Raw genomic sequence first — 18,845 nt, forward strand, 5'->3', positions numbered from 1 at the left:
ACCACTCAAAGTCGTTGTCACATAAAACTTTTGCCCATATACCAACTTTACAGGCAACTATGCCATTTTTTAGCAAAACAATGACATGCATGCCTCAAGCCACAAATGCTGTCAGCAGTTGTTTTGCTGGGGGGAGAGAGTGGTGTGAACTGGTTTGTTGGAGAGGGAAGTGTAGGATGCCAATGACTCCCCACTATGTCCCCCTACTACAGCACAAATCCAGCTCAGACAGAAATCATCATTTGCGTGTACAAGCGCTTCCTAACGGTGATACTACACATTAGGCGAAACAATGGCCGGTAAGAATGTTCTCTCTGATTCCTCCTACTTTGTGGTCTATTCCAGCGGGAGTTTACCATTTTAGTGAAAAATAATTCACATCCTTCTGAAATAGACACAATCTGCAAGTTTTCTATCCGATGATGACGTCACGATTTGGTGATATGGCAGTAGATGTTGGCTTCAGAGGATAGATTTCCCAGCGTGTCTATTCTATAACTGGTCTAAGTCTGTATCTTACCGTTTCTGTAAAAATACAGATATTATAGTCAGCTGATTAAAGGTTTGATTTGGACTAGTTAGTAGGTTAACATAGCAAAAGTGCGCATCTTTACCACCTCTGCTGAAGGTGTGGAACCCCTGAGTTGACACTTGTTGCAGCAATGAAAATTTCACCCCTACATTGAAGCTGCTATAACAATGAAAGGAAAACTTAGAATAGTGAAATAATATACCATTTCAAAGAGAATTCAATGCTCTACAAACCTTTGATGAGCATCAATTTTTACGATGCATCGTTGGAGATTTATAAGCCCTAAAAGAGCAAAACATAAGATAAAAACCTGTTATTTTAACAATTACACACCTTCAAGAGTGAATATCTCGGGAACTGTTGGGAATATCACAAAATTCCACTCAACAAAAAATGTAGAGAATTTATCAAGCTTCATTTTTGAATAGTTAGTTATGTTGGTTGAACGCATTGTTCTCAAGATATGAGCGTGGAAGCAAAACGCTGAAAAATGCAACTTTTAAGCCACCCTCATCCCCTCATTTCAGCAAGAGGTGTCAGAAAAGTTATCACCTGACGCTAAAGTTCACGTGCATCTCAAGTCTACTTCTAAACAAAGATCTGAGCCAGCTGGTGCCAGGACAATAATGCTGGAGACATACGAGGTCTGCTATCTCTTCATAGTGAATCATTTAATAGAATCAACGGTTGCCAACTGTTTGCAATTGGATAATCACATTTTCTCGAATTTCGAGCTTATTTTCAATTTTAGGTAAAAATGTTACTGAACATTAATTGTAGATTCTCATGCTCAATCTTTTCCACTCAAAAGTTTTTGTTTAAATTGTATCTCAAGCCTGATAATTAGGAATCTGAAATCAAACTTTGCATAGGTGCTCCTGAAATTTTCACAGATATGGACTTGTGGCAGTTGATAGATAGAGCTTATCAATATTCTGACCAAGACTATTGTATCAATTGCTACCAAGACTATTCTAGGTACAAATTTGATCAAAATCGTTGGAGCCGTTTTCGAGAAAATCGCAAAAAACAATGCCTTCTATGGACGGTAGCTGATACAGGTTTATCGATTCAACATATTAACTTTTCATTCTCATTTAAAATAATCAATTACATGTTATCAAGCAAGATATTATATTTTTCAATAATTTCATAATGAATTTCCATAATTACAATGAAATATTATGTTAGTAATTATCAATTCTACGAAGACGATCTGGTAAAAGAGCAAAGCAAGAAAGAGATAGCACTATCCACTTTATTGAATGATAGACAATGATAGCAGTACCATTGCTCATCAAATACTGCCATACTTGTAACGTGGACCTCACTATAGCTGACTTTCAATTCTGTATGTATTCTGTGACCTAGGGTTTCATAATATTCACAGAAATCAACTGAAAGTGTGTACACCATAAGACAGTGTTTCTAGACCTAGGCTATGATGGAGGAATCAGGTTAAGACTGACTTGGAAAGCTACTCAAGGAGAAGCAGAGGATCAAGCTACATGGAGATGAGTTGATGGCGGAGCAAAATATCAACTTGAAACTAATAAAATATGAATTGCTAATTAGTGTTTAGTGGATATAATCCACTAAAGAGTTGACCTACTACAAATGAAATGAATTTGAATGAGTAAATGTGGCTTACAAAATTCTGAGCTGGAAATTGTTTCTCATGTATGTTTTTTGAGATGTCTTTTCAAATTACTGGAATGAGTACATTTATAGTCACAAAAGTTGCAGCTGAAAGGTGTTTCTCCTGTATGTGTTCTGAGATGTTGTTTTAAATGACTTGAATAAGCACATTTATAGTCACAAAATTCGCAAATGAACGGTGTTTCTCCTGTATGTGTTCTGAGATGTCTTTTCAAATTACTTGATTGAGTACATTTATAGTCACAAAATTCGCAAATGAAAGGTTTTTCTCCTGTATGTGTTCTGAGATGTTGTTTTAAAGTACTTGATTGAGCACATTTATAGTCACAAAAGTTGCAGCTGAAAGGTGTTTCTCCTGTATGTGTTGTGAGATGTTGTTTTAAATGACTTGAATAAGCACATTTATAGTCACAAAATTCGCAAATGAACGGTGTTTCTCCTGTATGTGTTCTGAGATGTCTTTTCAAATTACTTGATTGAGTACATTTATAGTCACAAAATTCGCAAATGAACGGTGTTTCTCCTGTATGTGTTCTGAGATGTCTTTTCAAATTACTGGAACGAGTACATTTATAGTCACAAAAGTTGCAGCTGAAAGGTGTTTCTCCTGTATGTGTTCTGAGATGTTGTTTTAAATGACTTGAATAAGCACATTTATAGTCACAAATCTCACAACTGAAAGGCTTGCCCCCAGTGTGTTTTCTCATGTGTCTATTCAAATCATGGGAACGGTGTGTTTCATAGCTGTAGTCAGCACAACTGTAGAGCTTGGTCTTTTTGCCAGCCATAGATGGCTCAGTACACTTTCCCACTGGAGAGATTGAATGTGCCTTCAGTCCACCCACTTCTGTTGCATTGGCAGTTCCTGATGTGATGCAGTTTGGAGGCCACATCTCCGTTTCACTCTTCACTGAACTTCCTTCTGCCTCTTGCTCAACTGCAAACATTGATAATGTAAATGAACTAGAAAAAAACTAGTAAAAACATTGAAACTGAGTGATAATGGAAATAATATATCAGAGGTAAATTTAAATAATGACACTATGACTAATAATAATGAATGAGTTTATAATTCTTTCCTTCCCTTTTCCTTTGTCCTGGTACGGTACCCCCAGAAGAAGGGAGTTTATTACAGAAAATATAACAAACAAAAATGAAAAATACACTTATAAAAATAAATCTTAGAAACAAAAAATTAAGAATAATAAACAAGAATGATAAATGATGAGAAAATTCTTTTTCAGTGGAAAATTTCAAAAATTATACACCAGACGAAATATAGATACTCCAAAACCTTCAAAAGAAGGTTTGACTGGAGGAGTCAAGTTTTACATTATATCTTTATAAGGAAACAAAACATAGAAATAATAAATTGATATAATCAAACAGTGATCTCAAAATAATTATTTTCAATTCAAATCATATAAAAAGAAAAATAGTTGTAAATCTCAAGTGAATAATAATTTATTGATACATTAATAATACAATAATACTAATAATAATAATAAAGTTGCTGGCATACTGCACCAGGACCTGGCATTAAGGCATAAGTTGGTTGTTGAGAAAGTCCCTTACTATCAATATGCTCCAACTTCAATCCTAGAGAACAATACCCACAAGCTGTATTGGGACAGATCTGTGCTGACTGACAGAACGATTCCACATAACAGGCCAGATTTAATCCTGATGAATAAGCTGACTAGGGAAACAGTCTTAATTGATAGCGAAGTGAGGTCTAAGATTCAAGTCGACGGTTTGGCATTTCTCTTAATGTTTAAGTGTTTGAATGTTCAAATTTTTATATGTTTATATGTTGCGCATTTACGGCGAAACGCGGCAATAGATTTTGATGAAATTTGACAGGTATGTTCCTTTTTAAATTGCGCGTCGACATATATAAAAGGTTTTTGGAAATTTTGCATTTCAAGGATAATATAAAGGGAGAAAGGAGTATCCTTCATACGCCAATATTAGAGTAAAAATCAGACTATAAAATTATTCATCATAAATCAGCTTTCGAAAGATTATAAATTGCATGCCATGACGCATGCAATTCAATATCTCAATGTAACGTGGTAAAAAAGCAGTGTAGACTATTAATTGCATGCCTCATTGAATGCAATTTTTATGCACTATTAAATGAATTATTGATTACGTGCAATAGCGCATGCAATTAATAACTAAAATAACATAGTATTGTCTCTCGAACTTTCTCTGCTTTGAACTTCGGCTGTCCTGTTGCCAGTATGTCTTGAAAGGAGATTAGATTTTTTGATACACCAACCCGAACAGCCATTAGCCGTTTTCACACCGATATCTCGCAGACACGACATACAGACAGAATTTTCTCTGATGGACAGTATAAGAATAAGTGGCTGCGGTTTATAACTGCTCGAGTTCTACTGTACACAGAACTACTAGTAGATGTAGGCATTCCATGCTGCCATAACATGGAACACTACTATAGTGAAAAGATTTCCAAGTGTCTCCCCCCGGCAGCTGAGAAAAAGGATATCTGGCATCAAGAGAAAGTGGAAATCGTTCCAGTCATAATATCTGCAGTTGGATTGATGGGGGGAAAAGTGACTGCAAACCTAAGTCATCTGGGTGCCTCGAGAAACAAGATCTACTTGATGCAGAAGGCAGTGATGCTCAACACTGTATCAATGGTTAGGGCATTCTCAAACCTAGCAGCAGAATAATTCATCAAAGTCTTGTCATAGACAGATTTTGATGAAAAACTCACATAGTAATGTGATGACAATTAAAAATAATAATAAAACTCAGTCATTATCATTTTAATCACTGAGTTCATAATAAGATAGGTAATAATAATAATCATTTAGTTTTATTCCCATTGTGAATTAAATCATAACAAGATGTACATCTTTTGAAATAGAATAGAATTACAGAACTTTTTCATTTGGTAATGTGGAAAAGATTTGAAAGTGGTGTTCACTCAATTAAATATGAGTTTTCATTGTGTAGTTTCAAGTTTGTGACTTTACAGAGAGTATTAATTGTAATTCTACTGGGAAATATCATAGTTACACATTTTCTCTTACAGGATTTTCCAGTCCTGAATATAAAAAAGCTTCATGTGAGGAATTTGCCACAATCTAATCGCCTAAGCAGAGCTAATCAATCAAGAATTGGATAGTGATAGAATGAATCTCACCATATGCATCCTCTTTGATGAATATTAGATTGTAGCCAGGGATCAAATATTGTTGGCTGGAACCATCATCGGTTGGAGAGCCTGCAGTGCTGCACCCTGGCGCTGGTTCTTGGCTGCTATCATTCTCTGCTTAACTGCCGCCATCTGCAATGTGGCATCACAATCAATGAGAAGACAATAAATTCATTCCACACTTGACATAGTCTATCAATCACAAACAGTGACACTTTGGGCAATTGAGAATTGTTTTAAGAAGCAGATACTGAATCAGATGTAGTCAATGTTAGTAAAATCCGAAAGTCAAGCACATTCAATTCAAGGAATTTAAAAGAAATCTTCCAAAAAGCACTAATCCAAATTTGAAAACATCAATATGGATATTATACTTCTACAACAAATGTCAGATGGACTACTATAGTATGGTTCCAATTCTACATTTGTTATCTTTGGTTCTTTTCATGGGATTAATTATGTTATGTATTGAAGTTTTGTTACTGAGAAAAATAATGAATCTACCAGTAAAGTTATCTACTTGAAACTATTCGAAGTCTATCAACAATATTGACATACTGGTAGGCCATTGTTAAAAAAAATCCTTAACTTTACTTTGAATAATGCTCACAAAAAGCAACTATCATTTTGAATTGAGTAATGGCCCTCTAGTCATATTGTTTGAACAAATGTTATAACTTGAAGTGAAATTCTTAATAGGAAATGAGTTTTCTTTATAACGATGCTTCAGTTGCAACTGAATATACATCACAAACCCTAGCCTTCCATAAAGTCCTGTTTTCAACTCTGAACCTCTAGTGACTCTCATAAAATATGATCATTGAATTGATTCCAACACTTCCAAGCTATTACATTTGTTTCTATCAAGAATTTGAGAAGCCATATTTTCATTTTACTACACATTGAAGTTACTGGAAAATAGAAATTGCTCAATGACTGATTTTTTGGTAACAACTGTATCATCATGTCTCTTGGACCTATTAGGTAATTTTTATCACAAAAAAATTCAAAATACATGCCTGAATCCAGGTTTTAACACTTTATATTTGATGTAAGTTACTTGTTAAATCCGTTTACATTTTTGAAATACATGCCTGATTGGATGTTGAATCGGATGACTCATCTTTGACATTATAAGACGCAATTACACACACTCTAGATGCATCTTCTTCCTTCTCAATTTTGATCCTGCTAACAAAAGAAAAGGTTTTTGTTACTTGAAAACGAGATCAATATTAAACTAAGAAATTAATAGTGCTTGGTATTAGAATTTCGTTAATAGGTGATGTTTGTTTATTTATGCTTGACAGAGTGACCTCAATATCAATATGATATGAATAATAGTAATACACTTGAATATCTGGAAATTATTAGTAGTAATGGATAGATCGCATATTGATATAGACACCAGAGTGACTTCGTCAAGCTCAAAACATGCACAGATCATAATTATCTTCTTCAGGTCAATAAAACATAATCATAAGTTTAGTAGTTATGTAATTGATACTCTGATAACTGATCACCGAGCTGTGTTGATTGCTATCTCAGAGTCAAGTGTTCATAGAAATACCCAAATTAATTTTAAAAAAGATAGAATTGATTATGATAAATTAATATCATTGTTGATGCACTATGATTAGGATTCCCTTCATTTGAGTTACAATATAAATACTAAAATGTCTTTATTACTTTCCTTGCCCTACTATACCATAGGTAAGGAAAGTATTGCTTTCCAAAAAAAATTAAGGTACCCCAATTTCAAGTTTTCTATACGTTTCAAGGTCCCCTGAGTCCAAAAACATGATTTTTGGGTGTTGGTCTGTGTGTGTGTATGTGTGTATGTGTGTGTGTGTGTATGTCTGTGAACACGATAACTCAATTCCTAATGAACCGATCGACTTGAAATTTTAAACTTAAGGTCCCTATACCATGAGGACCCGACAATAAGAAATTCAATAAAATTCAATTCAAGATGGCGGAAAAAATGGCGGATAATTACTAAAAAACCATGTTTTTCACGTTTTTCTCGAAAATGGCTCTAACGATTTTCTTCAAATTTATATCATGGATAGCTATTTATAAGCCCTATCAACTAGCATAAGTCTCATTTCTGGGAAAATTTCAGGAGCTCCGTAATATTATTGAGAAAAATGGCGGAAAATGACTAAAAAACCATGTTTTTCACGGTTTTCTCGAAAACGGCTCCAACGATTTTCTTCAAATTTATACCATGGATAGCTATTTTTAAGCCCTATCAACTGGCATAAGTTTCATTTCTGGGAAAATTTCAGGAGCTCCGTAATATTTTTGAGAAAAATGGCGGATAATGACTAAAAATCCATGTTTTTCACCGTTTCCTCGAAAACTGCTCTAACGATTTACTTCAAATTCAAGCCATGGGTAGCTATTCATAAGTCCTATCAAATGACATGAGTTTTTTCTTGGAAAATTGCAGGAGCTCCGTAATATTCTTGAGAAAAATGGCGGATAATTACTAAAAAACATGTTTTTCACGATTTTTTCAAAATAACTTGACCGATTTTTTTCAAATTCATACTCTGTATAGTTATTATCAGCTCTATTAACTGGCATGAGTCTCCTTCCTGGGAAACTAATGGGGGGTCCACCCCATCTTTGAGAAACCCCCATCTTTCCTTCTCGTGCATGAGGTAGGTAGGTAGAGCAGTTCATAAAAAGAACACATAGTCGAGATATTTCATCTGTAGAACAGCTGTTTTGACGACTTTAAAAAAATGACGACTAAAAAAATCATTGAATTTCACAATTTACACAAAGGAAAAAGTACTCTGAAAACAATTATATATACACATATACAAAAGTCTGATCTTAGTTTCGAATATGAGCAAGGAAAGTTGTGTGAGTGTACCACACCAGATTTTTTTTAGATGTCCTCAAGAACTATTTGAACCAGTCCAAACGCACAGTGGTATTAAGTCAGAGTCATACCTGAATTGAAAAGCTCAAACGTTGGATGACAGATGGTTTATGTATATCAATAAAAAATCGTGATAAGATTTTTTAGGCACTATCTAGGAATCCTAATAATAATAGGATCAAAAATTCTTATATTGCTTTGAAAAATAATATAAAAACATGGATCAAACTAGACAAAACAAAGTACTATTCGAATTTGAAAGACCTATCTATAAAAATCTGGTGTGGCGCACTCACACAACTTTCCTTGCCGTTATGAAAATTTATCACCTGACGCTAGTGTTCCCGCGCATCTTAAGTCTACTATTCAAAGATCCAAGCCTCTACATAAATTGGCGGAGGTTTGGACATATCAATGTCCATTCTTCGGAAAGAATATTAAAAATATCCTCCCCACTAACTCTCTACCAAAACGTTAATTTCATTATTTAAACTAAGGATTTATTTATTAACCCTTAAACGCCCAAGTTTTTTTCAAATCTTTTTTTTTCACTTTTTCCTATGTTAGACGATAAAACTACTCTTAAAAACAACCAGAAAATTAAAAAAAAATTTTTTTTCCACTCATTTCATAAAATATTTGAAAAAATGTCACATTACCATATGGTAACATGGGGCGAATACCATATCAAATGATAAAAATTAGTAATAATTAATTATGCTCTTTATTTCTATCAATGTACATCAAAATGAGGTTGAATTCCAAATGTTTTCAAATAAAACACTGCCACATTCCTTTTGAATTCCAGCTGAGACATTTTTTGCGGATGGGACATATTATAGAGATGCCAAGCATTCTGATAGCATACATCAAAACACCAGGAAAATATTGACCACCACCATTTCTTGCTGCGGACACTGACCCTGTAGCGATTGATATTTTCATCCATCAGATCAGTGCCACCCATAAACTTATTATACTCACTTATTAGATATGGGCGCTTGACTAAAACAGTTTTCTTTTCTCTTTTTGAATATCTGTTCACATTGACAATAGGATTGATTCCATGTATAGTAGATGCAACCGTTACTGGTGCATTATCCTGCCAACGAGCAATGAGTATATTATCATTACTAACACTATATTCATAAAATCCTCTCTCCTTTGACTTGATGTCTTTCATGGAAATTATGCTGCAATCTTTGGGTACACGGTTCATTCGAATTGTACCAGTTCCTTGATAATGATTTTCTCTCAAATGAACCAATAGGTCAACACCAGTAAATAAATTATCGAAGTATAAATGGTAAGGAAGGTCTTTTTTAGGGCCCAACTCATTTAGCATCCTCACCATCGGCGCAGCAGCTTTTCCAAAGTCCTTATCATATGAGTCATCATCTGAATGAACAGACTTGCCTTGATAAACTTCAAAGTCCACTAGATAGCCATTAAAAGTATTCAAGCACCACACTTTGTATCCAAACCGTATCGGTTTTCCTCTAATAAATTGTTTGCAGGAATGCCGGCCAAAATATGCTATCATAGATTCATCATAAGCTAGTTGTTGCACAGGAACAAAATTGTCTCTAAAGACTCTACACAGCTTTTCAATGAAGGGTCTCAGCTTCCATAATTTGTCAGATGGGTTGATTTTATTGTTATCTGCAAAATGGAGGAGATTCAATATTTGAATAAATCGGTTTCGTCTCATAGAATTGTAAATAAGCTGGTTCCTTGTATCCTCTGCTGACTCCCAATAATATCTCACACCTGGTAAGGAGTTGTAACCCGAAATTGTGAGTATCCCTAGAAAACACTTCAGTTCATCAACGGTGATATTTGGGTCTGCAATATTCTTGAATGCAGCATATTTTTTTATTTCCTCAAACATAATATGAAAAAGTTCTGCATCAAAAAAAAGTTCAAAAATCTCTACAGGAGAAAAATCAGAGTATTTTGAAAAATCACTTTCCGGAAAAGCTTGATTGAAAGGAACAGAGAAAACAGAGTTTTTAGTCCACACCCGAGATGGAAGAGAATTCGGTTCTCTTCTACTATGTGTTTTCTTTCGTTTACTAGTAGATGATGATGCTGAGTCATCCTTGGCAGGATCAGAGGTCATGCGAGATGAGTCCACATCATATCCATCCCTCTCATCATTTGTGAATACAATCTCAGCATTAGCTGCCAGCTGTCTGCTGCTAAGATTGTCGATAAGCCCGCCTTCATCCTCATTTGCAGAGTCCTCATCTGATAATCCAGCAGCATCTGGTGGCTCAATGAAGATGCTGCTGACTGCGTCTCCTTGATATTCATCTGACTCTAGCTCATCGATGATTTCTGCCAGTGTCAGTGGCCTGAAACATAACCAGAAAAACAAAGATCACTTTTCATGGTATTAGTAACCCATTTATCAAATAAAAAGAATTCGACAATTTTCTATTTGGAATTCATTCATTGAGGTACTCAGCTATAATAGGAAATGCCTACTTATTACCCATATAAAGGATATATTTTGTAAGAACCATTTCATAAAATGTCCATAATAATATACAACTTGAAACACAAAGCATATATTTTGATTACATAATCCAAAATTTGTGATACAAATAATATTGTAACAGTTGTAAGTGATTTTGCTTTGTTATTGAATTGATATGGTAAACGCCCCGTGTTACCATATGGTAACATCCAAATATAAATGCTTATAATATTGATAGAATTGGAGCAATCAAGCCAGGAATTTTTTTCCACTTTCTTTGATCCTTTATTTGCAATAATCAATCACATAAGAACAATAATATTGATTACAATGAAGGATATAAATGAACTTACCTGTGCATGTCAGACATAACCTCAATGAAGATTTTCAAACGTCCATAGATCAACACTGAACAAAGAAAATGGCCGCCTAGTGACTGGAACTCGTTTCTACAATCTCCCCCTTCCATTACGAATGATCACAGTGTTACCACAGCAATTCTACAAAATTAGAAAAATATCCCAATGTGTGCATGTTGCCTGTTACCATATGGTAACACAGGGCGTTTAAGGGTTTAATGGAAATATTGTGAAAGTTTTAATTAATATGAATATTTAAGAGAAAAAAAACAGAAAATTGATAAACTAAAATAATTATATAGGTAAAAATAGTTGGTAAGAACTCCGATGAAGTAATTATTGAAAGAATCAGCTACCATTTGCACATCAGATATTGCCGCATCATAGGTAATCAACTTTCAGTAATATACAGCAGTATGCAGTGGATATTGAAATAACATGAGTTTATATAATATATATATATATATAATATATATATATATATATATATATATATATATATATATACAATTCGTTCTATAACAGGTTTAAAGGTTTGTATTTGTGGGATGGGTGGGGGATTGTTGTCATGTGATCATTCTAGGGCCGGACAGTTTCAGTCATTTGATCCAAAAGATGTTTTTTTAAAGTCAGGATGAAGCTCGCTCGGCTCTCGATGGACCTGATAGAAACAGGAAGTGCGTTCCATGCACGACAGGCACTGACTAAGAAGGATTTTGTGAAAATAGTAGTTCGATGATTGGGTATCCGTAAAGTACTTTCTCCGGTTCTAGTATGTGAAGCATCTATCCTCCTACCTTCAGAGACAAATTTGAAATCATCTTTAAAATAGTTCGGATTACCGTATTTCAAGATATCTCTTACAAGCTTGACTATTCGAAAAAGCCTTTGATTGGGAAGCTTTAATGTTGAACTAGCAATGTGGGCTGGGGTGATATGATCATGGGGTTGGAGAGAGTAGACGAAACGTAGACAATAATTTTGGCAACGCCGTAGTTTATCATTCAGAGTGACTTGCATATCATTAAGAACAGAATTACAATACATTAAATGTGGGAAGATGAGAGATTGAACCAATAATAATTTAATGTTTCTAGGGAGAATATCGTGCATTTTCTTCAATGCATGCATGGCTGAGAATACCTTTTTACAAGTTTTGTTCACTTGTTCTGACCAGTCAAGAGTATTATTCATAATAATGCCTAAATTTTTAACTGAGCTACAGTAAGGTATGTCATTACCATCTACAATAATTTTGTGAATCGATTCAAGGTCAATATTGTTTATAAGACGAGAATATCCAATTATAATGGGCTGTGTTTTGATGGGATTAAGCTTAAGGCCATTTTTCTTTGTCCATTCCTCTATCGAATTGATATCCTGATTCATTATTCCAACTGTTCCATTAATTTTTGTTATGGGACAGCTTAAATATATTTGAAAGTCGTCTGCATACGTATGGAAACTAGAGAATTTGATAATGGAAGAAAGGTCATTAACATACAAAGTGAAGAGGAGAGGGCCTAAAATTGAACCTTGTGGTACTCCATGCATAAAGTTTTTCCAAGTAGACTTTTTGTCTCCGACAGATACACATTGTTTCCTACCTAATAGATAGGATTTAAACCAAACTAACGAGTTGTGACTGAAACCAAGAATAGCCAACTTATTCAGAAGGACTGTATGATCAACAGTATCAAATGCTTTTGAAAAATCAAATAGGGTGAGGATGGTGCATTTTCTTTGGTCCATATATAGCTAACCTTATATCATCAGTGACACGAAGCAGAGCTGTTTCAGTTGAATGGAATTTTCTAAAGCCTGATTGAAAGTTATGAAGCTTACTATTGTTGTCTAGAAATTTTACAACTTGAGCATGAATGAGTCTTTCTAGCACTTTGGACAATGCAGGTAAAATACTGATTGGTCTAAAATCCTCAACTTTATTGGGTGATGGAACTTTATTTAGAGGGCGAACCAGAGCAAACTTCCAGTTTTCAGGGAAAATGCCTTCTCCAATTGACTTGTTGAAAATGTATGTAATGGCTGGTAAAACAGCAAATAACATTTTCTTGATAAATTTAATAGGAATTTTGTCAACACCCGTAGCATTACTATGAATACATTGAATTTGCTCTGAAAGTGTCTTCTTCTGAGATTGGATGGAAATGAAATTGATCATTAATTGGTAAATCTAAGTTTGTAACCTGCTCTTCAAGATCATCGATATGATTAGCAATGACAACTTCGTCGCGTTGGTTAGAGTGTGAAACGAAATGGTCATTTATATTGTTCAATGGTAAGTCAATTTGTGGATTCGATTTTTGTTTGCCAAGCCCGAATTCTTTTATTCCCTGCCAAAGTTTATTTAGAGTCTTGTCTGTTGTTTGTCATAAATGAATTCAAGTACCTAATCTTTGAGTTCCGTAATTCCTGTTTAACTCTATTTCTAAGGCTCCTATACTCTATCAAACTGTCCAAGTCAAATATCTTTTTAAATTTTCTATGTGCTTTGTCTCTACGTCCCATCATCTTAAGTATGTCTTCAGTCATCCACGGTACTTGTCGTTTTCTATTAATCCTCCTTGTCACATAAGGTGCATTTTTGTCATACAAAGTCAAAGTCCAATTCTCGAAAGTCTTGACCATGTCATCAACTGAGGGTAATGCTTCAATTTGATGCCATGGAGTCTGAGCCACATCAGTCAGGAAGTCGGCTCCATCAAAGTTTTTGAAGTCTCTATAAGTGATAATTTTCTGTTCTGGCTTGGGTATCTTATGGGAAAGTACACAGTAGATCAAATCATGTGTAGAAATAGCTGGGACTGAGTTTTGGCCTGCTTGAACAACCTCATTGGGATCACTAACAATGAGAAGGTCAATGAGTGTGTCTGATTCATTAGTATGATGAGTTGGATCGAGAGGTGAAATAGTCATGTTTAGGCATTGGGAAATTGTAGTCAGTTGAAAGTAGTCAAAGTTCCGATTTGTCATGTTCAAGTCGGTGTTCATATCCCCCATAACTAGTATACGGTTATAACAAGGCATAAAAGAAAGCAAGGCACTTTCGAAATCTGTGAAATGACCTATTTTTGGTGGGCGATAACAGATACCAACGAGTAATTTATCAGTACTAGATAAGGATAATTCAAGTAGCATAAACTCTGGTCTGGAACAATACTCTTGTTTAGATGTGATTAAAACTTTTGTTTTGATACCATCTTTCACATAAATTGCTACACCCCCACAAGCTTTATTTAATCTATCATTCTGGAAAAGATTATATCCAGGCAAAGCAACATAATTGATGAATACTAGGCTTCAAAAATGATTCGGAAATTCCGATTATATTGAAGTCCTGAAAACGGAAGATTGCTCTGAGTTCATCAATGTGGCAGCTGAGGGATTGTACGTTAAGGTGAGCAGCCTTGAAAAAATTTTTGAAAGAGTGGAGCTTATTTGCTAGAAACATACCTGCGTCATTATTACTATTATTGAAATAATCATACCTACTTGAGGGTGAGCGAGCTGACATGTCAGTGATAGGCATCATGGAAGCAGCAGACCAATCGTGAACCGACCTCAGAACGACACATGACGGGGAAAATGGGGATGAAACTGATTAAACTTAACCTAAATGAAAAAGTCTCTTGATTCGAGTGCATTCAGTATGCCTTGGCAGTTCAGCTCCCTTCACTATTTATAGCACTAGTTCAAAAAATTCACCAAACACAATAAGATGTAGATGTGTGGAGTTCCGGTGATGAATAATCCTGATGAAGATTGAGGAAGAAATTGTAGTGGGAGATCTAGTCCAAGTGGTGATAGAGCGAGTAGGTATCCAGTAGTGGAAGAATCGGGTCCAAGTGGAGGTAGAGCGAGATTCAGATTCAGATTCCTTTATTCATGTCAGAGTCCAGCAGATAATCCAATGTGGTGGGCAGTTTGCAGTGGTAGATGCTGATGGGAGCGAGCAGGTGGGGGAGCGAGAGAGAGCCAGGGCGGCGGCAAGAGAGAGCGTGTGCGAGAAGTCAAAGGAACCAGGTCTGAAAACAGGAAGAAAACTCCAGCAGGAAAAAGTACAGAAAGTATAAGTAAAGAAAATCATTAAGAGGATGGACAATTAAAAGAGAGTGTACAGAGAGATGGAAAATAAGAACGAGAAATATGAATCAGTAGATTGATTTCAAATTGCAGTTGACAGTTGTTAGAGAGAAGAATGTGAAGAGAGGACTAAGCTGTGTGAGAATACACATAGATTATGTAAGATTATTGTCTAAAAAGGTGGATGAAGAGAGAGATATTAGAAGAAAGTAGTAAATATCCGGTGCATAGAATGAGGTAGATAATAAGAAAATGAAATTGGAGGGATGAGAAAAACCGAAGGAGAGAGAGAGGGAGTGAGTAAGAGAGAGCAAAGGGATTGATACAGATAGCATAGAGTACAGTGTTGATGATCTGGTATAGAAATGAAGTAAGCATGTCTATATTATTGAAAATATACAGTATAACTATTTTTGAGCATGAATTGAGCTAATTTGGAGGGAGGTCAGAATGAGAAGAGGTAGAAAGAGAAGAAATAATAGAAGTTACAGACAGGTAATACTGCATATAAGAAAACAGAATAACGAATATATAAATAGAATACACGAATAGAAGGTTGGAATGTGACTATGGTGAAAATCACAATAGAAGTGCCAATCATAAGTTTACCGTCATTATTACGATGACTGTTATTTCTGTTATTGTTGTCAATTCCACGATAAGTCAACTTGAATCCTGCTGTAAGTTTACTATACACACTAGTAATATACATGTGGAGACTGGATTCAGGCTTTGTTGATGAACAGAAATGGATTTAATAGATTATGGATTGACAATGAACTGAGATGAGGAAGAAGCGTTATAAACTCAGCAATTCGAAATAGGTTATAAATGTATTATTAAAGTGAACTTAGGTTTCCGAGCGATATTCATAATTTTATCAGCAGTGGAAAAGGTTCTATTTTTGTACTATGCTATCTTTAGATAAAAAGTGACACATTGGATTAGCTGGAAACATCATTCGGTTATGTCTTATGTCTAATGGAAAACTAGTTTCCTGATTGAGTATTGGATGATTCAATCAGTAAAAACGTTTCAGTAAACTAGCTGAATAATTGATATAGCTTTATTCCAGTTATATTTTTCCCATAAAAACAGTATTATATATGTTCAAAAAAGCTAAAATTAATTTTAAGATTCGTAAACATAGAATCCAGTTATATTTTTTCCATGAAAACAGTATTATATATGTTCAAATGGCAAAAATTAATTTGGTAAAAATTTGTATCTATAGGGCAATTGTCCAACAAAAAATAAAAGACTGAAAAAATGAAAGAGAGAAGAATGATGATTACATGAAGAGGCACAATTGAAATAATGTGAGCTCACCTTTAGTAGGAAGATATGACGTGCCAACACCGTGAAGTGTTTACTGAAGGTCGGCAAGACGCTCGGCGGTGTAGATGCGTCGTCCAGGTCCCTCTCCAATGGTGTACTTGATGCGGCCATCGACTGTCCACATGTTTCTTATCCCGTACTTGTCTGCTGCTGCGTTCAAGAGTGCCAGTCAGTGTTTTGTCAAGTCCTCCCTCATGGTGATGCCAGTGTTCTTGAGCATCCGCTTGGCTGCAAACACCCTCTGCCTCGTCCGGTAGCCGTCGAACCTCACGATGATGAAACAATGACGCTCCTTGAAGGCTGCTCTGCCTGTGTCCTGACCTGGCTGCTGGATTGGTCCCACTCGATGTGAACGATGAATGTTGTCGATCTTCAACTCCACGTTCAGCTTCTCCTTGCAGACTCGCTGAACAATCTGGTCGGTGGACTCCCCCTTGGTCTCCGGAATTCCAAAGAATCGCAGGCAGGTACGGCGACCATATTGTTCAAGATCGTCGATTTTTAATTCTGTCTCCTTCTCAATTGCTGCCATCCTCCGCCGGAGTTCATTATTCTCACCCTGCAATCGATCCAATTCGGATTGGAAGAAGGAGAAAGCCTCTGCAACAGCTTGGTTTACTTCCTTGTTTATCCTCTGTAGAATTTCGTCGGCCAGTTGAGTTGTGTCTTGACAGGGAGGGGTCGTTGACACATGTACCGTTGCATGCCTACCTGCCTTTTGAGTTTCCTGCTTCTTACCATTGCTCTTCACCATGAAGAAGGGGGGATGAAGAAGGAGAAAGAGATATCTCTCTCTCACTCTCTCTCAAAATAGATTTACCCTTCCCCTTGCCCAGTGGAGATGAGGGTGATGATAAGTAGATATATATATATATATCTCTCTCACTCTCTCTCAAAATAGATTTACCCTTCCCCTGCTCCAGTGGAGATGAGGGGGATGAAGAAAGTGAGGGAAAAAATAATTTCCCCTTGAGGGGAAAAATTCCCTCTCTACATCTATACTGTCAGATTAAAGTGAATTGAGAAATTCCCTATCACTCTACATCTATACTGGCAGATTAAAGTGAATTGAGAAATTCCCTATCTCTCTCTAAATCTATACTGACAGATTAAAGTGAATTGAGAAATTCCCTATCTCTCTCTCTACATCTATTGCTATACTGTCATATTAAAGTGAATTGAGAAATTCCCTATCACTCTACATCTTATGCTATACTGCCAGATTAAAGTGAATCCATATCTCTACAGAGAGGTCAATGATCTAAGTTCTTTTACATTTTTTATCTGCAATATCATACAAGCATTTCCAAAGTAAATCGGAATTTTTAACAACAGATAATGGCCAATCATTTGTATCATAATGTAGATGACCGCTGTCTAGTATATCAAGTAATTCGAATATCTCAGATAAAATTGGAAAGTGCACATTTTCTGTTTTTGTTAACTGTAAATCAGCATCTTGACATCCTGTTGAAAATTTAATATTCTTAGCAATTGAATCAAATTCGTTAAATGAAATTCCCATAAAGAGACAGGTTAATTTTTTGAATTTTGAAAAACCATAACACTGCATGTTAACGGATTCCCAGATGTTTGACATGTGCCTCTGTTCTATAAATTGACAAGGTGCACATGCTGTACTTATTAGGAACAACAGTTGCTTGAAGGGGCTCGTGTCTCGCTTGTATAAAAAGATCACACCACACACATTGCTGTTGTCAGCTCTAGCTCTGACGGCTACTAAACTAAAAAGTGAGTGGGTATTGGAATGAAAAATCATTTGAACACAGAAAAGGTTTATTCACACATTTCACCACAAGTATTCATAATTTCATCTTCAATTTTAATTAACTTATCTATACACACTTATCTCTTATGTCATTTAAATTAACCGTGCTTAGAAAAATGTCTTTAAATTGTTTTGCCAAACTATAATTTTCACAAGTTGATTTCCTAATTGCACTTTCACACTCATCATACCAATCAATACAGTTTTTTAACCTCACTTCCAACTCGTTGTCAGCAGCCAACCACTTTCTCGGATCCATGATAAGCGAATGAACAAAACTAAGTGTAGGCTGGCACTATTATAGAGTAATTAAGTGGTCTTTCTTCATTAATTGCAGACAGACAACATGTACGTGCTTTATGCAGTCTCAATGCATGCATGCAATAAACACACTGAATCTCTTTTCCGTTGTAGAAGAATCCATAACTAGCAAAGTTTCTTTTCTGCGAATTTGTGTTGTACATCGCGGCCATTTTCATACTTTGCATTCGATTTT

The 18,845-nt window shown here is 35.5% G+C and overlaps 2 protein-coding genes across 2 annotated transcripts; both read right to left on the reverse strand.

Moving 5' to 3' along the window:
* Nucleotides 1–2,603: 2,603 nt before the first annotated feature.
* Nucleotides 2,604–5,513, reverse strand: LOC111048785 (zinc finger protein 513-like; the record flags this gene model as incomplete). The annotated part of the gene is made up of 2 exons (XM_039443422.1): nucleotides 5,370–5,513; nucleotides 2,604–3,128 (listed from the first exon to the last, which is right to left on the reverse strand). A coding segment is annotated over exon 2 (481 nt), but the record flags the coding sequence as incomplete, so codon positions are not given.
* On the reverse strand, nucleotides 5,412–11,311 carry LOC120355152 (piggyBac transposable element-derived protein 3-like). Its single transcript, XM_039443474.1, has 3 exons — nucleotides 11,113–11,311; nucleotides 9,020–10,634; nucleotides 5,412–5,513 (listed from the first exon to the last, which is right to left on the reverse strand). The coding sequence occupies exons 1-3, from the start codon at nucleotides 11,226–11,228 to the stop codon at nucleotides 5,412–5,414; spliced, it is 1,833 nt and encodes a 610-aa protein (XP_039299408.1). The 5' UTR covers nucleotides 11,229–11,311.
* Nucleotides 11,312–18,845: the final 7,534 nt, after the last annotated feature.

This window comes from Nilaparvata lugens, chromosome Y, assembly GCF_014356525.2.
Source record: "Nilaparvata lugens isolate BPH chromosome Y, ASM1435652v1, whole genome shotgun sequence".
In the NCBI taxonomy this organism is placed as follows: domain Eukaryota; kingdom Metazoa; phylum Arthropoda; class Insecta; order Hemiptera; family Delphacidae; genus Nilaparvata; species Nilaparvata lugens.